The following is a 27,182-nucleotide window of genomic DNA, read 5'->3' on the forward strand; positions in this document are numbered from 1 at the left end:
ACCATGTGAAGGAACAAGTTAACTGTAATATCTCCCTAAAACTGAATTATCAATTTAGGAGTCTACAATCTCACCATGTTCAACCTGCAGATCGATGAGCCTGACATTCGCAACGGCACCATGCAATGCACCCTGGACTGAAGAGGCAAAAAGACTTGTAGTTAAAGAGCACTGACAAATAATAAAGGTCCAATGGGCACTCCATGCAAAGGTCTTTATTGCGCTGTCAGTCGGTCTGTGATGGCACTGACTTAAGGCAGCTTGCTAGCACAAGTAAAGGTGAAATGGACTCTTACCTGAGCAAAATAAAAGGTTACATAAATGATCTGGAATTTATCCTTGATCGCTCCCCTTTAGCCTTAACAAATGGCTTATTTGAATTTCTCATTATGGTAGAGGAATTTGGTTTGTTCGGGTAGATTTATTTAGGGCTCGGGACATTATTTAGGAGATTACAACAGTCATCAGTGTGGCTCTAATCGAGAGGCTGCAGCTGTATGTCAAACCTGGCACCCCAGTGGTAATGTGCACCAATGAAGTCCCCGACAGAGTCCCAAATGGCACTCTATTCACTACAAAAGCTGCATTCTCACAGGCAGGCCAATTCTGGTCTTTTGCCAATAATTGGGCAAAATATCAGAATTGGGCTGCCTGTCTAAACGCAACCATTTTGCACTACTTTTTAGGCCAATGGGCCCTGGTCAAAAGTAGAACACTATATAGGGAATTATGTTTTTACCTGACAGTACATTTTAGGTTATCGGTGATAAAGCAGGTACTTTTGTCTTCAGTTGGAGTTCAACATTAATTAGTTCATGAACAATTTTTATTTATTCTCTTGATCTGTTTTATTTATTTCCCATTGATCATGGAAGTCTGAGCTGCAATTGAATTCAACCCACGTACACTTTGAACCCTGACCAACCTAGCTGTTCCAGGTGAGATTCTCTCCATCTGCAAGTCCATTTCTACCTAAAGAATAATGTTCCGGACTTCATCAACAAAGACACAGTATAAAAATCAACTGACCCATGTTTCAGTCCACCTCGGAAACTGCACAATTTTGACTTACGGCCAGACTACAGTCTCTTCGTTGGCTAACTAATCGCCCGCGACCAGCTGGCCACTTAACCTTGTGACCGCAGAGGTCTGGGACAGCTGAATGACAGTCAGCTCAGTGAGTGAATGTGGCTTGGCAGGCTTAGGTTGTATTCCAAATGGCACCCTTTTCCTTATATGGGTCACCACTTTTGACCAGAGCCATATGGGCCCAAAGACGGTGTAGGCTGAAAATTGGGACGCATATTTAATCAAGGCTAACGATGCATCCCCAGGTGGGACTGGGCTGGTACAAGCATTAATCACGGTCCTGAGCAGGTCTGCCGCTCACTACCTCACGTCAGCGCTTCCGTCCGGCCGGTAATGAAAAGGCATTGATCAGCCGCACAACATTGGGAATATGGTCGTATTATACAGAACCGTCTTAGGGAAACTGAGCAAACAGTGGGGGGTGCTGAGAGGGTGCAATTTATAAGGTTGTTGACCTACAAGCCCTGTGTGTGTGGGTGTGTGTGTGTGTGTGTGTGTGTAATGGATGTGTGTGTGTAATGGATGTGTTTGTGTAGTGTGTGCCGTATTAACAGTTGTGTGTGACTGGTGTTTATCTAAGTGTGCCTGCCACAGGCATGTGTTTTAGGTCTCTATTCAAGCTGTAGGTTTTCATTCCGCCCATGCACTGCAATAATGTGCCTTTTTAATGTGAAATTGCAGCGCCCATTCACACATACTCAAAACAATCTTTCCAGGCGTGTACACTTCTATTGGCCGTCTTGAGAAAAATCTCTGGCTCCAACTGCTCATTAACTGAGACAGAAAAAACAACTGATTCGAAGCTTACACATGCAAGCACACATTCCTCTACACACAAACAGCACGGACACACACACACACATTCTCCCCTCATCTACTCTCTTCTTTTTCCATCTGAGTGAACCCAGTAAATCTGAGCGCTCAGAGTGCCAACGCTGCACATTTGCCGACCCCAGTGCCTCGGAAAGAGGATAGAAAGAGAGAATTACCCAGTCAGACAACCTGCAGTAGGAGAACAGCCTCTATAAATATAGCCTCTCCATCCGTCTGACACTGAGTAACATGCTAAAACTCAAACACTGACTACACACACAGAGGGAGAGATAAAGAAAGAAAAATAGAGATGTATGGGAGGGGGAAAGAGATGAAGAGAGCGAGTGAAAGAGAACAAGAGTGTTGATTATACTGACAGAAAAAACAGATACTGTATGGACTGGAGAGAGAACCACATATGCCTGAAACTTACACAATGTCAGAGACACATAATGAGCATCCCAGTCAATAGATGCTAACCCATTTGACATTGAAAATGTGCATTTACCAAAATGTACTATTAATATACTACATATTTTGCATTATTGTGTGACTGAGTTATGCTTTGTCGAGCGGCTATTTCCCTGGTCCTCTCTTATAAATCCATTGAATTACCGAGCATGGCCTGTCTACCCCCTCCTTCCTTCCTCCCTCCTCTCTTCCTGAAGGAGTAATCAATTAAAACCCTGTCCGGCGCGCGCTGCGTGTCAGCACTTTCTCTGCCCCTCTGTCATTTTTCTCTTGCGTATATCAGCACCAGTGTCCGTTGAGGAAGGCAAGGATGGTAAAAAAATAATACTTTATTTCGGGATGGGAAATGTTTCGATACATGTGTGTGCCAGAGAGTCAGTCCTACTCCCAGCTTGAGGTTTCCACTTAAGGGAGGAGATGCGTCAGTTTATAGAGCGAGCGAGAGATGTGAGATCTTCCAGGAGCTGTCTCTGGTCTTTAAAATAACGATAGGAAATATATTTTAGTAAGTATATGTTGAATTTGGAAAATATGAAAATATCGAAAAATAAAACTCCCATCAATTGTCAACCATATTGTGCAATACAAAAATGAGTGTCATTCCAATCAAGTCATTTGTGTGTTCATCTTGAGGTTTGAAGATCACTTTCCTTCACATTCCTCTTAAAGTTGCTGACCTCACATACTGTATATTAAGATTTCACTTTGGAGCCCAATGAGATCAGCCTTCTCTATTAGGACCTGCCAAATTCTATTAGGTGACTGTTTGATGGGTCATTATTGGATCGACCCTCCACTGTAACACAATTACTGGCAATTACACTGATTACACACTAATGCAGTTACCCAATCACAAGTAGCGCTACACCGTAGGACAAAAAGTGTAGATTGGTATACACTGGCAACCCAGTAAGGCCTGGGGAAGGAAATGGGGCTGTTAAATGGGAATTCATTTAGTGCCTCAACTGATCGGAAATCGGCTGCATGTTATTGAAGGCCTTTCAATTTGATGCCCATGAAACAAATGACAGAATGAAAGATTTGAGATTATTTTCATTCCTCTAATCCGCTTTGTTCTTCTGTCTATCTCAGAGACAAGGCCAAGTTCAGTTTGTTTGACCCTCCCGCCTTCACTGTCATCAGGGAAAACCTCTGTCTGTTCACACACTCATTCCTTGTCTTTCCTTGTAAAAGTCAGTCTCTCCCCCTCCCTCCTGGTCCCCTGTTTCAGTAAATGATGCAGTCTTTCTTTGCCTTTTTTCTTTTCTGGGATTTGACATCAAATAAAACAGCCCTATCCATCTGTCTATTTCCCTCTCTCTCTTTCTGTAAGTACTGCAATCTTCCCAATCTCAGGTTGAATTATCCCATGCTCCACTTTTCTTATTGCCCTTCCTGTTCACCTTCACTTCTTAAAGGTCTTTGAAAAAGCCTCATAATTCAGTACAATTTACTTCACCCTGTAAAGTCGTTGAACCATGCCTTTTTGGATTCTTCACCCATAAACTCATCGCACCCCATCCTGTTCCATTTCATCAGAGGTCATTGATAGACTTCAAGAGAACATCTTGAGATGTTCTATAGGCATCTCCAAAGAACCCCCCTCATCTTGACAGGAGGGTCCCTGACAATAGCCCTCTTGGAATAAGCCCCAAATCATTCCACATCCTGCTCTTTCTCCCCTACATCTCTTCTCCCTCATTCTTTCTCTCCTCCTCTGCCCCATCCTCTTCTTCCTCAGAAGAAGTCCTTGGAGGCAGCCTCGACAAAGTTGGGAGCGGACATGAGGATGGCAATGGTGCAGATGATGTTGAACATACTGAAGGCCACCAGGCAGAGCCGGTCGATGACAGCTGCCGCAAACTTCCACTGGTCGGCCACGCTCTCTGTCTCATCCTGTTCACGGAAGCGGTCCGCCATGTAACGCACCTCCTCCAGAATAGCCTGGAGCTGGGGATCACCCATACCCCCTGCCGAGTACTGTCCTCCAACCCCTATTCCAAAGCCCCCGCCACTGGAAATGGTGCTAGGACAGCCCACAGTGTCCTCGTTCGGGGTGGGGGGTGGTGGAGGGGGGCTGCCTGCTACTCGAGGAGGCCCGGCCGAGATGCTGTAACTCTGGATGTGGTCTGGGAGCAGTGGGGGGTCGTCCAGGTTCTGGAAGCCGATGTAGAGCAGGTTTCCGTTGTTGTTGGCACTGGACTGGACGTGAAGGTGGGGTTGACCCGTGTGCAGGGGGCCAGCCTGGAGAGGGGCCAGGTTCTGGGGGTGCAGTGGGTTGAGCGTGGGGTCTGGAGGGTTAGGGATGCTACCGCTCTGGGAGCTTGAAGAGCAGCGCCGTAGGTGGGGGGCGCAGGGTGGTCGCTCTGGGTCATCACTCTCCCCTGGGCGCTTCATACGTAGGAACCATGCTACCCACTGCAGTAGGACCACATTAACCTGAAAGGAAGAAAAGGGAGAATCAATCAGAGAAGGATGTTATAATATAGATATATAGCAAGGAAGGAAAACGCATCTAGTGAGGAATACACCTACACGTACAAAGGGTAGTGCACTTGGGAATACACTTGGGGGAAAACCTTTCAGCCAGTTAAAGCTTGACACAGTGGGTGGTGTGTGCGGATGCTGGTATATTCAACTTGACCTTTAGTATTCAACGCTACTTTCATGAGCACAAGAATGAGAAAATTGCCTAAGGCAGGAATTTTACAATGACCTTTTGGGGGACATAAAGGTTTATTTAAATTCTAACCACAGAATTAAAGTTAGACACCGGCATCTGTCTCCTCCTTACATATCTTTTATCCCTTTTTATATCTAGACCAAAACCAGTTTTACATACCGTCTTTTCTTTTTATATCTGAAAGGGCTATGGGGTAAAAAACGTGGTACATTAAAACCCGCCTCGAGAACTAGCCATTGCTGCGGTATTTTCTTAAATTCTGCCTATGGCTCTGTGAAAACCCTAGGGGGGGGGGGGGGTCCGACCCATTACTAAATGGGTGTACCTAATTGAATTAGAGGGTTATGCCGCAGGAATTTATACACTGAGTAGGTGAAGTTATGGAGATTGTACTCCTATTAGAGAGACGGCGAGAGAGACAGTTCCTCAGTTTAGGGTTATTTAATGTTGATTGGAGATTAACAATGTTTGCAATTCTGTGCTATTTCACTCAGCTGTGATTATCCAATTAACTGTCCATTTATCCGCCAACCATGATGTCCTAGCCGTGTCTGAATCATGGCTTAGGAAGGCCACCAAAAATCCTGAAATTTCCATCCCTAACTATAACATCTTCCGACAAGATAGAACTGCCAAAGGGGGCGGAGTTGCAATCTACTGCAGAGTTCTGTCATACTATCCAGGTCTGTGCCCAAACAATTCAAGTCTCTCACCGTTGCCGCTTGTTATAGACCCCCTTCAGCCCCCAGCTGTGCCCTGGATACCATATGTGAATTGATTGCCCCCCATCTATCTTCAGAGTTCGTGCTGTTAGGTGACCTAAACTGGGATATGCTTAACACCCCAGCCGTCCTACAATCTAAGCTTGATGCCCTCAATCTCACACAAATTATTAAGGAACCTACCAGGTACAACCCAGAATCCGTAACCATGGGCACCCTCTGTCATCCTATCATCCTGACCAACTTTCCCTCTAAATACACCTCTGCTGTCTTCAACCAGGATCTCAGCGATCACTGCCTCATTGCCTGCATGCATGATGGCTCCGTGGTCAAACGACCACCCCTCATCACTGTCAAACGCACCCCTCATCACTCATCACTTTTCAATGCTAGTAAAACTAAATGCATGCTCTTCAACCGATTGTTGCCCACACCCTCCCGCCCGACTAGCATCACTACTCTGGACGGTTCTGACTTAGAATATGTGGACAACTACAAATACCTAGGTGTCTGGTTAGACTGTAAACTCTCCTTCCAGACTCAGTGCCATCCGTTTTGTCACCAAAGCCCCATATACTACCCACCACTACGACCTGTATGCTCTCGTTGGCTGGCCCTCACTACATATTCGTCGCCAAACCCACTGGCTCCAGGTCATCTATAAGTCTTTGCTAGGTAAAGCCCCGCCCTGCCAAAATGATTAATCATATCACTTTAGTAAATCATTTTTAAAGGGTTAATGACCTTAGATTTGAGCATATTTTGCCTCGATTTAAGAAAATTCTCAATTACCTACTTTGTCATTGGTATTACCGTCACTACTCCTACTTGTGGTGCAATGTTATCATAATGGTACAAAGGATTTAAAGTAATTAAGCTACCATATTAGTTGATTTAGAAGTGGAAGATAGACCCAAATACATTTTAAATTAACTAAAAATTCCATGCCCAAATGCCACTACAATTCAATAACGACCCACAAGTGTTTGGCCAGTTGCAACAACGGGGAAATGGCTATACTAAAGGAGTATGGCAAACCAAGAGTTATCTTGTTAGCATTAGCCATAATGAGGTAAAAACTGTTTCAATGTGGTATACCAGGAGACCAGCCATGGAAGGCTTGGTGGGTGAGCGCATGGCGCTAAGACTGCCGTGTTTTCCTATGGGAAATGCTCATAGTTAGTAATGACTGGCGGCAGGTAGGCTAGCGGTTAAGAGCATTGGGCCAGTAACCGAAAGGTCGCTGGTTTGAATCCCGAGCCTCCTAAGTGAAAAATCTGTTTGTGCCCTTGAGTAAGGAACTTAACCCTAATTGCTCCGTAAGTCGTTCTGGATAAGAGCGTCTGCTTAATGACTAAAATGTCAAATGTAACTGTCTTTGGACAGCATGAGGTCTGGCCTTACCCATTTGGGCATCTGGCCTCCGTTTGGGTCGTGGTGATGATACTGCAGCACCACCGTTGTAGCTATGACTGACATCCCAACAATGATCATAGTACTGGCAAAGTACTGTCCTGAAAGGGGGGCAGGAAAGAGAGAAAACAATTAGAGTAGAGAGAGGAAGCCATTTGTAATAACAATAATGCTAACAGTGGTTTTCTTGCTGATCATGACATTTTTCTTGGGCTTTAATGGGCTGGATTTGTGTTTTAGTAGCCAAAGGGGGGCAACTCATCTGTCTGGCTGCAGTGAGCTCACCGTGCAGTGAGCTCACCGTACATCATTTCCAGCATTGAATCTTTACGATTTATTTAGTCAATTACAATTAAGGACAAACAGATGGTTAGATCACCAGTGCCTAACCAACATTTGGGACACTTATTTCAAACACACACACTACACTCTAACACACATACAGTGAGCTCCAAAAGTATTATGACAGCTACATGTTGTTTTGGCTATATACTCCAGCACTTTGGATTTACTTCTACATTAATGTGGATGCTACCATGATTACGGATAATCCTGAATGAATCGGGAATAATGATGTGAGAAAGTTACAGACGCACAAATATCATACCCCCATAAAATGCTAACCTCCCATGTTATTGTAAGGGTCAGAGGTTAGCATGTCTTGGGGATAAGATATTTATGCCTGTAACATTCTCACTCATCATGATTAATTCACGATTATCTGTAATCATGGTAGCATTCACATTAATGTAGAAGTATTTAGAAACATATTCTATTGTTATTGACAATAAAAGTGACTCCAAAATGACACAATACATTATTTAGAATGAATTTCTATTAGGCACAAAATAATCTGAAACAAACCACAAATGCATCCAACAAATTTGTGGACTCACAAGCTTGATGTAGACATTGCGTGCTATCAATATGGGACCAAATACTTAATTATTTTCTTATTTAATACATATATAAGTGTATTGATCCACTTAAAATGGGCGGACTATGCACAAAAAGTGCTGTAATTTCGAAATAGATGAAAACACACTCAAATTAAAGCTGACAGTCTGCACTTTAACCTCAGTCATTGTATCATTTCAAATCCAAAGTGCTGGAGTACAGAGCCAAAACAAAAAAGTGTATGAGAACACACCTATGAGAGGGATGGAATCTGAAGTGGCTGGCATGATCTCTGCGACCAGCAACATGAAGACCGTGAGCGAGAGCAGCACAGTGATACCTGAACAGACAAAGGAAGATATTGAAAATGTATAAAACCGTGAGTGGCTGCTGAGCACGATCTCCATTTTAACTGACTAGGGGTAATAAAAGGTGTGTGCTCCTCGGTACAACCATAACACACACCACTCCTCACACTTATCCCACATTTATTAACATCTGTGGCTTAATCAGGTTTGATCCCGGGCGAGCCTCCAGAAATCCACATTTGTAAAGATAAACCTTCTTATAGGCATCTCGTTTGGCAAATATTTTATGTTCTTTGCCAGTCAAGCCAACGTAATTGATTTCAACGTCATATGATTAGATTTGGTTTGATCTGATGCAAAGTGTGACAGAGTAATATACTCAAAGTGAATTACTTTTGGACCATTCCTCTTCTTCAATTGCCCTTAGTAGAGCCTTACTTCTAACCCACACATATGCTTACCCTATATTAGCAATCCATCTACCCTGGCTGTCTCTGCTCCCTCTCTCTTCCCCATCTCACTCTTCATTCACAAGATCTAATCTTCATCTCCTCCCATTACCTCTGTCCCACTTTCTATTTTTCCCCCCCACATTTTCAAAGTGCTTTCTTGGCATAACTGGTACCGTGCAGAAGCAAGCCGATAAAACAAACATCTTTCAAGTGAGCTGGCCCTGTTCGCTCAATAGATTAAACAAGTGTCACTTCAAGGGTCGAGAGGAAATGTAGAATTTAACTTTAAAGAATGTCACAGAAGAGATGGACAGTGGCTCTCATTTAAGGGCATATGCTTATCTTGGCAAGCCTGGTTGATACTAAACTCCAAGTCCTCCTGACTTCAGCATCTGGAGAGGCTCCTTTGATGTTGGCACCCTATTCCCCATGTAGTACACTACTTTTGACCAGAGCCCTTGTCAAAAGTAGTAGACTATAAAGGGAATAAGGTGTCATTTGGGCCGCAGATAGTCCCTCAATAATAATGAAGGGGGCTGTGCTTTTACACTGGTTGGTTCCCCTCTACGTCTGTCTGGCTGAAACACCCACACATACAAATAGCCTGTGAGTGCTGCCCCCTTGCTTTACAACTGTTCGTTTTCAAATCTAAACAGAAAGAGGTCTCAACTTCCCTGGGGGAATATTTTTGGGGGTGATAATCAATCAGCGCCAAGGCAAAACTGGGAGCATTTCTACCCTTAACATGAGACTCGATGAGAGTTTAAAAGAAAACTGCCTCTCCACACCACGGTGGGTATTGGGTACATAGCTTGTGCTGTACAACATAACCGGGTATCAGCCAGGCTGTATCTTGGCACCAAATTCCTTAAAACCTGTTCATCAAGCATGGTGTCAAGCTGAATTCCTGGAAGGCTCTCTCTCCCTAATCAATTCCTGGGCTTAATTACATCAATAGGTTAATTGGCTGTGGTGTGTGAGGGATTATGCATCTTTTCCAGTAATACAATGCACTGTAATGCATCCTCAAATCAGGTTAAATGTTTTACACATCCCCAAAACTCTTCTAGGTCTTCTTTGTTTTCCTCCTCTTTAGTTTTCACCCTTTACTAGAATCAATCTACTCTCCCTCCCCTGTCATCCTTTCTTCACCATCACCATTATTCCCCTCCCATCTTCTTATTCCCCTTCACTCTCCAATGCCTTTCCCCTTCTCCTCCTCTCTATGCTGCTGTCCTCCATCCTCTCATGTCTGTTTCTTTCGAAAAAATCACTCTTGGATTGTCCACCCTCTCCTCTCTGCTCACCCAGAGAGATCTTCTCCCCAGAGTCGGCAGGCAGTAGGAAGATAAGCAGGGTCATGGAGGACAGCAGCACACAGGGGATGAGCAAGTTTAGAGCGTAGTAGAGAGTGCGCCGGCGGATGGTCACAACGAACGTCACATCGGGGTAGGGCTCCTTACAGCAGTCATAGAACACCTCGCTACGAGTGCCTGGCACTCCTTGAGTGAGTGAGGTGAGAAAAAAAAGAGAAAAAGTAAGGGACAGAATAAAGTGGGAATTTTCATACAAGTTCTAGCTAAGTTGACAATTAAGTTGAGCAATTGATAACAGAAATTTAGGAGGGCAGTCCAATCCCACTCACCCACTAGGTCCCATTCCCCGTTGGACATGTACCCGGAGATGTCGGCCTCGTTCATTTGTAGGTCCATCAGCCAGCCATCGTACGTCCATGAGCCAAACTTCATCTCACACTTTTGGATGTCGAAGGGGAACCAACGTACGTCCACGTTACATGTGCTCATGAAAATCCCTGACATACAGGGAAAGAGATTGATAAAAGGGATGCAAAGAGTGACATATAGGCGATATACACTGAGTGTACAAAACATTAAGAAGCTCTTTCAATGACATAGACTGACCAGGTGAATCCAGGTGAAAGCTATGATCCCTTATTGATGTCACTTGTTAAATCCACTACAATCAGTGTAGATGAAGCGGAGGAAACAGGTTAAAGAAGGATTTTTAAGGTTTGAGACAATTGAGATACAGATTGTGTATGCGTGTCATTCAGAGGGTGAATAGGCAAGACAAAAGATTGAAGTGCCTTTGAACGGGTTATGGTAGTACCGGTTTGAGTGTGTCAAGAACTGTAACGCTGATGGGTTTTTCACGCTCAACAGTTTCCCGTGTGTATCAAGAATGGTCCACCACCCGGACAGGACATCCAGCCAACTTGACACAACTGTGGGAAGCGTCCCTACGGAACGCTTTCGACACCTTGAAAGAGTACATGCCCCAACAAATTGAGGCTGTTCAGAGGGCAAAAGGGGGTGCAACTCAATATTAGGAAGGTGTTCCTAATGTTTCGTACACTGTGTAGACATCCATACAGTGGGAGATTGTGAGAGCAAATTATAGACATTTTACTTGTTGTTCACTTACACTTTTAAAAATGTTACTTTGAACATACTGTATCTTCTTATTCTGGCACCTATTTTTAAGCACTCTGGAGGAGGGATCAGTACTTAACCACAGTTAAACATTACAACAGTACAAGAGTGAATGACTACGTCCCAATTATCTCTCCCTCTTACCATATTGCACTTGTTCACTTCCCTTCACTGGTTTTAAAGGAAATTACTTGTGTAAATTCCCTCTAGCCTGGCCCCAATGCTTTTAGATTTGTGGGAAGTAGTGAATGAGTCTACACTTCAGGAGAAAGGAGATATATTGGTGGGACGCACCCAGAGAGTGCCATATAGAAAGTGACACTGATCTCTACTCTGCAGACAGCTTATCCAGACTATAATCAGATCAACCTTTTCATTATACAGAACCACACACACACACAGACACACAAAGTACTACACAATCGATGCACACAGAGATCGCTAGCAAAGTAAAAACTGAAATGAGCAAATCAAGCCTGTTGAGTTTTCCAGTAGTACACAACCAAAATGCCAAAGTAGTCTTCCAAACAGCACTCAAAAATATTCATTATGAGTCACAAGACATGCAAATTAAGCTTTAGAAAAACAGAGAAGTCTGAAAAGTACTTTTAATGGTTTAGAAGTTGACAATCAAACCAAATTAAATCCAGCATTAATTATAAAACTTAGTCACTTCACATAAACATCAAATTCCCAATGCAAGATTTAAAATGTAGTTTCATTCAATAGTTGTTTTTTTCACGCTCATAATGGCATTGCTTTATAGTCTCTGAGCCGTGAAATTGTCAACAATGAACAGTCCAAAATACAATATACAATTCACCTCTTTGTGCTGTTGTAAGGGCTCTGTAATAACTTATTGTTTTCTCTAGATTCATTAAACCTAAAACTAAACTGATTAGCTAAAAGCTACATTTACTTCCATTTGCAATTCACTGCTCTCCTGCAGCTCTGTAACAGATCCTCTAAGCTAATAATTAGGTTACTCTAAAAGCTGATCCGACAAGCAACAATCCTTGACCAAAATGTCCTCTAAAACTGCAACCAATATCTCAAGATTCTTTACTTCAAAAAATACAGTACATCTTAAATCTCTGGAGAATTCCCTGAAAAACAACCTCTGCACAGGAAACAAGATGGATCACCCCAGCATTCAAAATCTATTTCCTTTCGTTCCCTTAGTGTTTGTCCCAAACGGCACCGTATTCCCTATATAGGGTGCCATTTGGGAACCAGCCTAAGACACCATCCCGCCAATACACCATGCATCATATCTGAGCTATATATGAAAACTATTTCCAAACATTACCATCCACCTAAAGTTCTATATCATATATCTCATCTGAGCTATAAAAACTATTCCTAAACATTTAAAAACCACGAGAGCTCCAGAGGGTTGCTGCTTTTTAATTATTTACCCAGGAGTCAAGCTCCCAAACCCTCCCTGGCATACAGAGCCCATAGTCTTTTATCTCCAGACCAAATGGAGGCCAAATGGACCCCAGTAATTACACAGGCTTTTATGATGAGAGGCCAGATCAGATATTTGATATTCTGTATAGTATAGCATTCTTGTGTGTGTCGCAGTCCCAATTCTCCATGCACAGCATCATCATGATTTCATCCCAAATGGCACCCTATTCCCTACGTAGTGCGCTACTTCGACCAGCGCCCTATGGGACCTGGTTAAAATGTGCGCACTATATAGGGAATAGGGTGCAATTTGGGACACAGCTCATATCACCCCTTCTGACAACATTTAATTAGCTAACTGTGTTTACATTCAACATCTTATAAATAAACATATCCACTGAATAAGGAATTATGGAATTTCTTTGCACCCATTCCTTGACTTGACTTCAAAAAGGCCATTTCGGTTTAGTCTGGCACAAGGGACTGGATCCCAGAAGTCTTTATTGTGGGGTTGGGGGAGAAGTCTGAGAGGATTCAACCAATTTGGTCTTAAAATATGAAGGGGTAAATATCTCCCATATAGAAGAAACACTGCACATTGGGATTTGTTGCTACAGTAGCAGTAACAAAAGTTTGGACACACCTACTTTATTTTTGCTATTTTCTACAGTGTAGAATAATAGTGAAGACATCACAACTATGAAATAACACATATGGAATCATGTAGTATCCAAAGAAGTGTTAAACAAATATATTTTATATTTGAGATTCTTCAAAGTAGCCACCCTTTGCCTTGATGACAGCTTTGCACACTCTTGGCATTCTCTCAACCAGCTTCATGAGGTTGTCACCTGGAATGTATTTCAATTAACAGGTGTGCCTTAAGTTAATTTGTGGAATTTCTTTCCTTAGTGCGTTTGAGACAATCAGTTGTGTTGTGACTAGTTAGGGGTTGAATACAGAAGATAGCCCTATTTGGTAAAAGACCAAGTCCATATTATGGAAAGAACAGCTCAAATAAGCAAAGGGAAACGACAGTCCATCATTACTTTAAGACATGAAGGTCAGTCAATCAGGAAAATTTCAATAACTTTGAAAATTTCTTCAAGTGCAGTCGCAAAAACCATCAAGTGCTATGATGAAACTGGCTCTCATGAGGACCGCCACAGGAAAGGAAGACCCAGAGTTACCTCTCCTGCAGAGGATCAGTTCATTAGAGTTAAATGCACCTCAGATTGCAGCCAAAATAAATGCTTCACAGAGTTCAAGTAACAGACACATATCAACATCAACTGTTCAGAGGAGACTGCATGAATCAGGCCTTCATGGTTGAATTGCTGTAAAGAAACCACTACTAAAGGACACCAATAATAAGAAGAGACTTGCTTGGGCCAAGAAACACGAGCAATGGACATTTGACCAGGGGAAATCCGTCCTTTGGTCTGATGAGTCCAAATTTGAGATTTTTGGTTCCAACTGCCGTGTCTTTGTGAGACGTAGAGTAGGTGAACAGATGATCTCCACATGTGTGGTTCCCATTGTGAAGTATTGAGGAAGAGGTGTGATGGTGTGGGGCTGCTTTGCTGGTGACACTGTTGGTGATGTATTTAGAATTCCAGGCACACTTAACCAGCATGGCTACCACAGAATTCTGCATCTGGTTTGCGCTTAGTGGTACTATCATTTGTTTTTCAACAGGACAATGATCCAAAACACACTTCAAGGCTGTTTGACAAAGAAGGAGAGTGATGGTGCTGCATCAGATGACCTGGCCTTCACAATCACCCGACCTCAACCCATTTTAGATGGTTTGGGATGAGTTGGACCGCAGAGTGAAAAAAAGCAGCCAACATGTGCTCAGCATATGTGGGAACTCCTTCAAGAATGTTGGAAAAGCATTCTTCATGAAGCTGGTTGAGAGAATCCCAAGAGTGTTCAAAGCTGTCATCAAGACAAAGGGTGGCTACTTTGAAGAATGTAAAATATATTTATTTGTTTAACACTTTTATGGCTACTACATGATTCCATATGTGTTGTTTCATAGCTTTGATGTCTTCACTATTATTCTACAATGTAGAAAATAGTAAAAATAAAGAAAATCCCTTGAATGAGTAGGTTTGTCCAAACTTTTGACTGATACTGAATGTAAAATCAACAGAGTAGGAAAGATAGAAAGGGACTCACCTGGAGGGAGATACTCTGCGAAGCCACTGGAGTTGACCAACACGTTGGTCTTGAAGGTGGAGTCAAAGTCATCGTCTGCACTGAGGAAAGAGAAAGGAAAGGGTGGATCAAACTCTGGACAGTAGTGTTTTAAAACCATAAAACACATGCATGTGATGTATGACAATATGAATAGGACCATAGGTGTATTACCTGTTGTAGAGGAGGATGTCTGGCGTCCACACCTGGTCAGTTGTGAACCGAAGGTTTTTCACTCCAGGGTATTCAGTCTGGTTCCACTGAAGATAATGATCAAACCAGCTCTGGAAGATAGACTCAGACTGGATATATTGGACATGGCAATTTAATTAAACTTCAACTGAATATATAACTAAGAAGGTCCACTGAGAAGGATACAATACATTCACTCTCAGTCCGACAGCTGTTCACTTGAAGCTGTGCTGTGCTTACCATCCGAAGCCAGATGTTAGTGGTGAGGACCTGATTCTTCTCATCCTATAATATGTAAATCATTTTGAGTCAATTCTTATTCCAAGGAGCTATATTGAGAGACATGCCTCAAAGAATTGTGTAATATTTACTTTAACAGAGCAGAGTTTGCACAGGTATAGACGAAGACACCAAAAGACAGGTCGACGTACTGACAAGCAGACGGATAAAATAACATAAATGTAATATGAACATTGATCCCTACCACATCCATGATCTGCATCAGACTGACAGAGAAGAAGACTGTGAGGGAGTGTGAATCATTGCCCACCGGCCTCTCCATTCGATTGTAGTCCTTCAGAAGGTTCTTCAACAAGGTCCTCTGGTGAGGGCCCTGAACCGACACTGAGAGAGGAAGGGAGGAGAGGGAGATGGAAGGAAAGAGAGAAAAGGAGAGTAGAAGATTTCAGAATAGAGGTGATGAAGACAAAAGAGGGGCCATGGAAAGGGGAAAATGTACGGAGAAGAAGGGAGCAGAGAGAGAAGATTTAAGAAAAGATTTCAGAAAAGGCGATATAGAAAAGAAAGGGTGCATGAAGAGGACCGCCCACTGGGCACAGACGTAATTTCAACGTCTAGTTTTAATTTACATTTGGTTGAGTTATCAACTAATGTGAATGCAACGTGAAATCAACAAAAAATGTCACCATGTCATTGATTGAATTTAGGTTAAAAGTTGGGTGAAAAAAATGCGAAATCCCCTTACGTTGATGACTTTTTGCAAATCCAATCAGTTCTCCAAATTGATTCAACGTCATCACATTAAATGTTTTTGTTGAAGTTATGTGAAAACAACGTTTATGCAACCAGTTTTTGCCCAGTGGGAAGAGAAAGGAAATTGGACAGAGAAGAATGGAGCAGAGAGAGATGGAAGGAAAGAGGGAGAAGGAGAGTAGAAGATTTCAGAAGCGAGGTGATATACACAAAAGGGGAATGAACAGGAGAGGAAAGTATGTGGGATAAGTAACGATGAAGAAGAATAGCGGAGGAGGAATCAGGGGGAAATTAGTGGAGGATGAGAGGAACCTCAGCGAAAGTTGTAGGCACACCTTATCAATGCTTAATGAATGAATAATCAAGCAGTTTCGTAAGTGTAAAACCCGTGAAGCACTACAAATTTAAGTAAGCGTGGGTGAATCATTAAATAAGGCATAATGTTCAAAGGATTTGCTTCATAATAGTGTTGTGGAGACTCATTTAGATACAGTCAGGTCAAATTATTGGCACCCTTGATAAAAAAATGAACAAAAAATAATGTATAAAATAAATAATACAAATATTGAGCTATATTGTATGCTCCAAAAAATTGGGACATTTTGTTTAACAAGTAATAAAAACAATTCTCAAAAAGATAGGGGTCATAGTTATTAACACCCCTGTTTTCAATACCTTTCAATACCTCAACTTGCGAAGATATCGGCAATGAGCCTTTTTCAAAAAAAAAATATTAGATTGGAGAACACATCTTAGAGAGATCTTAGACCATTCCTCCATACAAAATCTTTCCAAAGAGCTCTATTTTCATGTCATCTGACCACAGCACCGGTTACAATCCAAGTTCCAATGCCATTTAGCAAACTCCAGGAATTTACATTTGTTGGATGACATGAAAATAGAGCTCTTTAGCCACACACACCAGTGGTAGGTTTTGCGTCCAAAGAAAGGTTAATATGCAGAAACTAACCCTATAACTACTGTCAAATGTGATGGATCTTTAATGTTATGCAGCTATTTTGCATCCACTGGTCCTGGGGCCCTTGTTAAGGTCAACAGCGTCATACACATTACCAGGATATTTTTGTCAAAACCCTGGTTGCTTCTGCCAGCAACACACTGACACCAAACAAACATCAAAACCCACAAAAAAAAGTATTAATTGGCCACAAAATCAACAGTCTCCGAACAAACCTGTGGTTTGAATTGAAGGTGGCAGTCCATAAATGCAAATGAAGGATATCAAGGATCTGGAAATATTCTGTATGGAGGAATGGTCTAAAATCCCTCCCAATGTGTTCTCCAATATCCAACTGTAGCTAGTATTGACATTATAATTAAATCCCAATGGGTTAGTTTCCATGAAACAGCTGCCTGTGTTGGCTTCCGAGTTAGAGCAGTGTCCTTAGCTAGCTAGTTAAACATTTGGCTATGGGTTAGCACTGGCAGTATGGGATTATGGAGAGTGAATTAAATAGTTTCTTCGTCATCTTGCTAGGTAGTTACCTAGCTGTGACCATATGGCTAGTATCAACAAGGGCTTTCTACAAAATAGTAACATTAGTGCAGCTAGCTAGCTAACATTGAAATCTAGACCATAAACTAAGCAGCACCTTCTGGTTTGGAGTATTTTAACGAGGCTGAGTGGCTGACGACGTCAAAGTCTATGCTGTGTGAACACAAAAGAGATTGACTGTCGACACAGTTCAGAGGTGCTAAGTAAGTACTGTCGGCAGGCAAACGTTTGACAATCTGGTGAGTCAGCTATAAAGTCAGTGGATTTTAAATATTTTAGATGTGAATTAGCATATTCTTGTCAGCATCTTTTATATATATATATATATATATATATATATATATATATATATTTTTTTTTTTTAACTAGGCAAGTCAGTTAAGAACACATTTGTATTTACAATGACAGCCTACCCCAGCCAAACCCTAACCCAGACAACGCTGGGCCAATTGTGCGCCGTCCTGTGGGACTCCCAATGACGGCTAGTTGTGATACAGCCTGGAATCGAACCAGGGTCTGTAGTGACGCCTACTAGCACTGAGATGCAGTGCCTTAGACCGCTGCGCCACTCGGGTATTGTCTTGTCTGCTGTATTTGCTTTTGTCTTTTAACCTCCTAGCCCATAACTTTAGTCCTACTATTTTGCCCTATATGTGTTCAGTTGTTGCGTGTCATTTCAGATCCATTTGGTGTACAAACAGATATTAAGCACTCTGTCAGTGGTCTGTGTACTTCTAGCTGTTTTATTTTCCTTTACCACTGTGTGTCAATAGTCCCAAGGCCTTTAACCATTTTTCACCGGGAAATAATCTCTACAAAAGGTTATGGTCAGGAAATGATTCACGATTTTGCGTTGAGGAAAGTTCAGTAGCTCTTTACATAGTTGCAGGGCAGGCAGCCTCTGATATAACGTAGTAATAACTCTCCTCTCCCTTAGCAACCTATCTATTCTGCTGCTTACAGCTACTCTGCTCTCTCTCTGTTGCAGCAACATGTCCATACATAACAACATAACAAGGAAGCAAGGTCGAACCAGATCTATAATGGTGTTCAATTGACGTGCCACCATTGATAATTGTCTGTTCCCTGCTGGTTCAATCCCATTGATACGGCACTCTGTCCACAGAGATTTTGGAGAAAATAGAGGGTGAAAGAGTGAGGGAGGTTGTGAAATTTATGATTGCAGCGTTTTCCCTAATAAAGCATGTCTCCCCATCTCTCTCGCTTTATATACCAACTCTCTCTCTTTCTTTTTCTGTCCGTCCCTGCAACAGACAACATGTATTTTACGTTGAGGACCACATCACATCAGGTTCTGAATAACTGTAGACTTCTGTATTCACTAGGCACACAGGTAGGCATGTACACACAGACCAACATAAAACAAGAGCACAAACACTGAGAGAACACAAAAATACTCACACACCCATACACAGACACTTCTCAATCCTCCTCTCCTCCTTTCCAGTGATCCTTTCCTAGTCTTTCCCTCTGGCTTTGTAACTCTAATCTTGCAATGTAGTCAGAGAGAGTAAATAGAGAGGCAGACCTACCCTGGACCAAAGCAGAGAATCCACAGACAACCAGTGCCACAGAGCACCACATTTCTAATGGAGCTGAGACAGACCGGCTTTGGAGGGTCCTGGATATAGGGATAAGAGGAGAGGCGGCACAAACAGAAAGGTTGGATTCAGAGGCAGTAATTCCCCTGATTCGCATCCACAAAGCATGAGAAGGAATGAATGAGTTAGTCAGAAAGAAGGGTATGGAGAGAGAGCAGGACAGAGAGATAGGGGGTAGGAAATGAGGTCCAGAGCCTAAGATCGCACATGCCGTCTGGAAAAATGCAGTGAGTGAGTGGAAGAAAAAAACAACTGATTGATTCCAGACACAAGTCAGCTCTCCCCCTACTCTCTTGCTCTCTCTCTCTCCTTATCCCCCTCCCTAATCGTGTCCCTCTGCTTCCCTGGGAGGTGGAGCCAAGGAGGAGAGCATGAGAGGACAAAAAGGGATGGGGACCTTTTTAAGAAAAATAGTCCCACCTGATTGATTTGTGTAAACATCTTAATTGACAAAGTGTGTGTGCGTGCATAAAAATATGCCTCTTGGGTCCAATCTCCGGATTTGTCTGTGCTGCACAGTGATATACACAGTCTACTGGAGCAGAGAGTTGATGGAGGGGAGAACTAGTCTGTGTGTGAGTGAGCGTGCAAGCGAGCGAGTGAGGTGATAGATAGGTGAGGTGGTTTTGGCTGGGATGTGTGTGGTGGGGAAGTAGCTCAGTGGGGGGGGGGGGTTGAATCAGCAGGACAGATGGACTCTCGTCTAATTGAGAAAGTGCTGGGCTCTGCATGGGGGCCCAGGAATGTGCATAGTTAAACTCCACTCCTCATTCGTTCTCATGAAGTGCTGATGCAGGGAAGGGGAGAGGAGAGAAACTGAGACAAGGAAAGAAAGAGAGGGACCGTATAATAGATTACACTATTACTTCTGCTGCCCTTTGCTATCCACGGCTCATGGGGGGTTGTCAGACATCCCGTGTGCCCTAGAGGCACAGATTCACTCATGGGTGCACACAATGAAGAATGGCCTGTAGAATGGGGGGAGAAAGCATCGGTATCGGTGAAGTAAAGAAAACTGCACCAAGCATGAAACAACAAGGATATACAGGTAACTGCCAAAATAAAGGAAACACCAACATAAAGTTTCTTAATAGGCCGTTGGGCCACGACGAGCTGCCAGAACAGCTTCAATGCGCCTTGCCATAGATTCTACAAGTGTCTAGAACTCTATTGGAGGGATGCAACAGCATTCTTCCACGGGTTTTGTTGACGGCGGTGGAAAACGCTGTCTAGGGCGCTCCTTCAGAATCTCCCATAAGTGTTCAACTGGGTTGAGATCTGGTGGCTGAGACGCACACACACACCCTTTAAACTAGAGGTCGACCGATTATGATTTTTCAACGCCGATGCCGATTATTGGAGGAGAGCCCCAAAAAAAGCCGATACCGATTAATCGAACGATTTTTTATTTTATTTTTTGTAATCATGACAATTACAACAATACTGATTGAACACTTATTTTAACTTAATATAATACATCAATAAAATCAATTTAGCCTCAAATAAATAATGAAACATGTTCAATTTGGTTTAAATAATGCAAAAACAAAGTGTTGGAGAAGAAGGTAAAAGTGCAATATGTGCCATGTAAGAAAGCTAACGTTTAAGTTCCTTGCTCAGAACATGAGAACATATGAAAGCTGGTGGTTCCTTTTAACATGAGTCTTCAATATTCCCAGGTAAGAAGTTTTAGGTCGTAGTTATTATAGGAATTATAGGACTATTTCTCTCTATATGATTTGTATTTCATATACCTTTGACTATTGGATGTTCTTATAGGCACTTTAGTATTGCCAGTGTAACAGTATTGCTTCCGTCCCTCTCCTCGCTCCTACCTGGGCTCGAACCAGGAACACATCGACAACAGCCATCCTCGAAACAGCGTTACCCATGTAGCGCAAGGGGAACAACTACTCCAAGTCTCAGAGCGAGTGACGTTTGAAACGCTATTAGCGCGCACCCGCTAACTAACTAGCCATTTCACATCGGTTACACAAGCCTAATCTTGGGAGTTGATAGGCTTGAAGTCATAAACAGCGCAATGCTTGAAGCACAGCGAAGAGCTGCTGGCAAAACGCACGAAAGTGCTGTTTGAATGAATGCTTACGAGCCTGCTGCTGCCTACCACCGCTCAGTCAGACTGCTGTATCAAATCATAGACTTAATTATAATATAATAAACACACAGAAATACGAGCCTTAGTTCATTAATATGGTCGAATCCGGAAACTATCATCTCGAAAACAAAACGTTTTTCCTTTCAGTGAAATACGGAACCGTTCCGTATTTTATCTAACGGGTGGCATCCCTAAGTCTAAATATTCCTGTTACATTGCACAACCTTCAATGTTATGTCATAATTATGTAAAATTCTGGCAAATTAGTTCGCAACGAGCCAGTCGGCCCAAACTGTTGCATATACCCTGACTCTGCGTGCAATGAACACAAGAGAAGTGACACAATTTCACCTGGTTAATATTGCCTGCTAACCTGGATTTCTTTTAGCTAAATATGCAGATTTAAAAATATATACTTCTGTGTATTGATTTTAAGAAAGGCATTGATGTTTATGGTTAGGTACAGTCGTGCAAGATTGTGCTTTTTTCGCAAATGTGCTTTTGTTAAATCATCCCCCGTTTGGTGAAGTCGGCTGTCTTTGTTAGGAAGAAATAGTCTTCACAGTTCGCAACAAGCCAGGCGGCCCAAACTGCTGCATATACCCTGACTCTGTTGCAAGAGAAGTGACACATTTTCCATAGCTAAAAGAAATTCATGTTAGCAGGCAATATTAACTAAATATGCAGGTTTAAAAATATATACTTGTGTATTGATTTTAAGAAAGGCATTGATGTTTATGGTTAGGTACACGTTGGAGCAACGTGTACCTAAGCGATTATATGCAACGCAGGACAGGCTAGATAAACTAGTAATATCATCAACCATGTGTAGTTAACTAATGATTATGATTGACTGATTGTTTTTTATAAGATAAGTTTAATGCTAGCTAGCAACTTACCTTGGCTTCTTACTGCATTCGCGTAACAGGCAGGCTCCTCGTGGAGTGCAATGTAAAGCAGGTGGTTAGAGCGTTGGATTAGTTAACCGTAAGGTTGCAAGATTGAATCCCCGAGCTGACAAGGTAAAAATCTGTCGTTCTGCCCCTGAACAAGGCAGTTAACCCACCATTCCTAGGCCGTCATTGAAAATAAGAATGTGTTCTTAACTGACTTGCCTAGTTAAATAAAGGTGGGAAAAAAAAAAAGAAATCGGCCAAATCGGCGTCCAAAAATACCGATTTCCGATTGTTATGAAAACTTGAAATTTGCCCTAATTAATCAGCCATTCCGATTAATCGGTCAACCTCTACTTTAAACCCCCTATGCTTCTTTGAGACCTGCATTTTATACATGACCCTAAGCATGATGGGGATGTTTTAATTGAAATAGCTTAATTAACTCGGGAACCACATCTGTGTGGAAGCACCTTCATTCAATGTACTTTAAATCCCTAATTTACTCAAGTTACCTGTATGGTTACCTGTAATAGATAATGTTAGATGAATCCTGTTGAAACTACATACCTCCATCATTTGAATGTGTACAAAATTAACTAAAGTCTGATTAAAATATGGTGTCTGTCCTATTACGTACTATTATATTGTGCCAAAATCAAAACCATAACACCTTAGCTATAAAAATATGCATGGCAGCCACAGGGGTGTGGCTGACATCTGGTGGTTTGTACAAAAGCTACATTCAAGATAACTATTTCTGACCAACCTGTGATGAGGTGAGGGTAAAGGAGAGGAGGCTCTGGTCAAAAGTAGTGCACTATAAGGAATAGGGCATAGCCATGGGAAGAGGTTTAGGGGGGGCTAAGAAAAACATATCGGTCTGCTAATACAGGACTAGTAAAGGCCCAGTGCACTGCTTTTGTGAGACATTTACTTAAATAACTTTTTTCTCTATTCAGATTTTTCAGGGGATGCTGCAGTACCCTCAGCACCCCTACTTCCCGCGCCACAGCATTAGTCATTGCGCTGTGCTTTGGGTTTTTAATTACTCTCTTGATTGGATTAGGGCGTTATACTACGGTAACAACTCCCCCACCTAATAGGGTATTATCGACAACAAGTATATTATCATATATCTGTGGCCTTGACTTCTCACTTCAAAGTAGCCTTTTCCCGATGGATTATCTCTCGATGAATGCCTTTCACCTGTCCCATTGCATTCTTCTGGTATGCTACTATCTGAATTTGAGAGGTTCCTGTTCTAATGTTTCTTATCTTCTTCACTAAAGGATGCCTATAATAAGTGAGTTTGAGTCTTTCGCTTTGGTGTGGCTGTTGGATTCCTGTTCTATAGTCACAGCATAGCATGGAGCGATGGGAAGTGAACTGTAGTGTTTTGGTGTTCAGCTCCCAGTCCCAGATTGCATACCCTGGCAGTGTACCCTTGAACAGAGTACTTACCCTAATTAATCTATTTTACACCCAGCTGTGTAACTGTAATACGGGTAAGATGATTCGACCTCTGTGTACATCTCTCTCTCTCTCTCTGAGTATGTGTTGTATTTTGATTACACAATACCTGTCTTTATCCTCCTCTCTCCACTCCTCCTTGACTTCCTCTGTTAACTGGAGCCCCATCTGTCAAATATTAATAGATAGAGATTAATGTTGGTGAATGTCATTGTTATGACTTTAATTCCAAAACCATTTCCCTCTCCACATTGTCAGGCTAAAGGGTGACATATTTAATATTTCATAAGCCCCTAAGTATCAGATATCTGATTCTCAAACCAACTTGATTAATCTGCCATATTTCTATAATCTCCTCCCCTGCATTGATATGCAGGACCATCACTCACTCTCTTAGATTAAATGGGAAAAGATCCAAATTGCCAGCTTGGAGAGCTCCCTTGGATAAAAATAAAACCCAATAAAATAGTAATGCCTATCCCTCAATAAAACAATAAAACAAAATGTCAACTATTCTTCCCTTCTTCAACACACACACACACACATGCAAAAGGAGAGAGAGGCAAAAGAGCTGTCCAACTTGATGAAAAATTATGTCAGATGAAACTTTGCCATGTAACCAGTGACAACTGAAACTGTGGATCTTACAGTAATAAACCCAGCTTAAACAAAGACGTCATGATGGACAACTTAATACTGGAAAATAATTAAATAAAGGATTCATAATACAATTGATATCCATGGACATATGGTTTATATGCTGCTATGTGAATTATAGTTCATAACCCTTACTTATGTCTGCTGGAAGGGAGCTGGATTGTTATAAAGTTATTTCTGAGAGACTAGAGAGACTGAATATATTTTGATCTGAATACAAGTAGTTTTGTCACCTAATTATCCTAAGGTAATAACCATTATCTATTTAACTGATGCTTCATTTAATTTGTGTTGACTTTAAGGAGATGGACTAAAGGACAATCTGAGGAAGTTAAAAGGAACAGGGGCATTTGAGAGTTCTTAACCAACAACAGTGGAATTGAAAACTTAATTGGAAGTAACTGAAATACGTGGAGAGGTAAGACTGAGCAGAATCAATTCGGTTTTAACAGTAATTTGGCAAATTTGGCAAGAATATTTATGACTGTAAGATTACCAGGTGCTGCAATAACTTAAATGAGGGTTTTATACGCTAATTTTACAATGTTTCTAGATCAATGTTTCTGAAAGAATGTCATTGTTTTTTTCCAACAGGTTTCCATTGTCTTATCATATTATCTTGGATGGAAAACCCATAGGGAAATGTCTATATAATGTCAACCATTATCACAGAGGAACATTCCCACTGGGCACAGACGTCAGTTCAACGTCTATGTCATTGCATTTAGGTTAATAGTTGGGTGGAAAAAATACTAAATGCCTTTGACGACTTTTTGCAAATCCAATCAGTTTTCCACATTGATTCAATGTCATCACATAGTTTTTGGGGGTTGAAATTACATCGAAACAACATTGATTCAACCAGTTTTTGCCCAGTGGGTTTGTGTTCATGTTTACTGTGAACTGTGAATAGTATGAATGTCTTCTGTGAACTCTCAGCATTCCACAGGCATATCAACATCCCCTCTTTTGCAATAGAGTTTGTGTTTTTATATGCTTCCCTCTCATACATTTTCATTGTTTTCACTCCATAAACTGGCTGCACAGTTGTCTCTTTCCAAACCCCATAAAATCGTTCAAACATAATAACTCAACACCTGTAACAATCTCTAGATGGAGCCCTCTCCCTCTATGAACTTGACAATGCAGCATGGGGATGAGGAGGAGCAACATCCCCTCCTTCCATCAAAAGTGGTCCCTCCCCCTCCTGCTTTTGGCAACCAGTGCGGAAGAAACTACTCATGTCAAAAAGGGGGAGATCACTCAGTGTGGCTCGATGGAACCCAGTCATCACCCACCCTCTCATATTACAACGGCTGCCAATATGTGTCACCCTCACCCCGCTCCTCACCCCGAAGGAGAGACAATGAGGAAAAGGTTAGGGGGAAGGAGGTCCATAAGGAAAAGAGAGGCAAGAAGCCAGCAGGGAATGATCAGAATGCAGGGCACAAGGATCGGATTTGGGGGAGTAAAACCAAAAAGGCAAGCCCACAGAGGCACCAGCAGGACATGGCATCCACTCAGTCACCCTACAAAGCACTCCGCATGTCTCAAATGGACTTAAGGGAGACAGAAAGTGGGCCACCCAGTGAAGGAGGTCGAAGGCTAGAGGCCCCATCAATGGAGATGCAGGACCGCCAGAGTCTACCTGAGATCATCATTACAACCAAAGATGACTACCAGCCACATTCCCCCAACCAAACACCCAGCTCTGACAAGAATCACCCGAAGTCTGAGGCCAAGGGTGCCTATGGTGGAGGTGAGGAGACCAGTGGTGCGCATCACAAGAAGACCCAGAGCATCGGTCATAGGCTGGTCCGCCGAAGGGCGCTGTTTGAGAGGAGGCAGAGGCTGAATGACTGTGCACTCGCTGTGGGGATATTTGGAGTGGTGGTCATGATCACCGAGATAGAGCTCTCCTGGAGCGTCTACAGTAAGGTCAGCACTGGGGACTAGACCTGGGTTCAAATGCTTGACATTTTTTCAAATATATACTTTGAGTGTTTGCCTGAGTCTGCCTGGAGTGCCAAATTGGCAGGGTTTGCAGTTTTGGGACTTTTCTATAGCTTTAATAAGCCAGGCAAGTTCAACCAGGCACAGATCAAGTATTTGAAATGCTTTTTCAAGTATTTGAAACCCAGGTCTGCTGGGGACACCTGGGTGATTAGTGAGTTCAAACTTACAGAACATTATTTGAAGGCCTTCAGTATTTGTTGCTGACTTAAGGTTACTGTGACCAGGAATCAATCAGAGGCACATTGTAGAGCGCTGTGGACAATGCGCCTTTTAAAGGAAATGTTCCTGTGTTCGCGGAGATCGTATAAATCGGAAATTACCTTTAAATGTCAAGCGCGCTATAATGTGCCTTGAATTGAATCCCAAATGTATGTTAAAAGAAGGCATATTTTCCACAATGAAGCTTACTGTACGTTAAGATAAGTGTGTCCACTACATGTTTCCCCTACAGAGCTCCATATACTCTATGGCTATGAAGTCTGTTATCAGCCTGTCCTCTCTCATCCTGCTGGGTCTGGTCATTGCCTACCACATCTGTGAGGTGCAGGTAACTTCACCTCTCTGACTACTTACTACACTGTCCATATTCTCACTATCTTAAACTAGCTTATGTGATCCCTCAGCTTAGATTCTTTGAAGTCATTCTACTCTACAATAGTTTTTGTTATATACCAGACTATAGTATAGTAGAGGTCTATTGCTAATGGGGAAAGCAGATGGTGACAGAGGGCAACCTTGTCTTGTGCTTCTTATTATATAATTTATTACACTTTGACTTCACTCTCAGT

At 42.2% G+C, this 27,182-nt stretch overlaps 1 protein-coding gene across 4 annotated transcripts; it reads right to left on the reverse strand.

Annotated features, from left to right (window-relative positions):
* Window positions 1–823: 823 nt before the first annotated feature.
* Window positions 824–25,795, reverse strand: LOC115173282 (neuronal acetylcholine receptor subunit alpha-7). Of its 4 annotated transcripts, XM_029731236.1 has the most exons (11): window positions 20,106–20,193; window positions 19,171–19,259; window positions 15,593–15,732; window positions 15,349–15,393; window positions 15,091–15,200; window positions 14,899–14,978; window positions 10,494–10,661; window positions 10,156–10,350; window positions 8,342–8,428; window positions 7,183–7,292; window positions 824–4,812 (listed from the first exon to the last, which is right to left on the reverse strand). In XM_029731236.1, the coding sequence occupies exons 2-11, from the start codon at window positions 19,220–19,222 to the stop codon at window positions 4,111–4,113; spliced, it is 1,689 nt and encodes a 562-aa protein (XP_029587096.1). In that variant the 5' UTR covers window positions 19,223–19,259; window positions 20,106–20,193; the 3' UTR covers window positions 824–4,110. The 4 variants fall into 4 exon arrangements, with proteins under 4 accessions (XP_029587096.1, XP_029587098.1, XP_029587095.1 ...); XM_029731238.1 differs by lacking the exons at window positions 19,171–19,259; window positions 20,106–20,193 and adding an exon at window positions 23,831–25,795; XM_029731235.1 differs by lacking the exon at window positions 20,106–20,193 and having other exon boundaries at window positions 19,171–19,729.
* Window positions 25,796–27,182: the final 1,387 nt, after the last annotated feature.

This window comes from Salmo trutta, chromosome 34 (genome assembly GCF_901001165.1).
Source record: "Salmo trutta chromosome 34, fSalTru1.1, whole genome shotgun sequence".
Lineage (NCBI taxonomy): Eukaryota > Metazoa > Chordata > Actinopteri > Salmoniformes > Salmonidae > Salmo > Salmo trutta.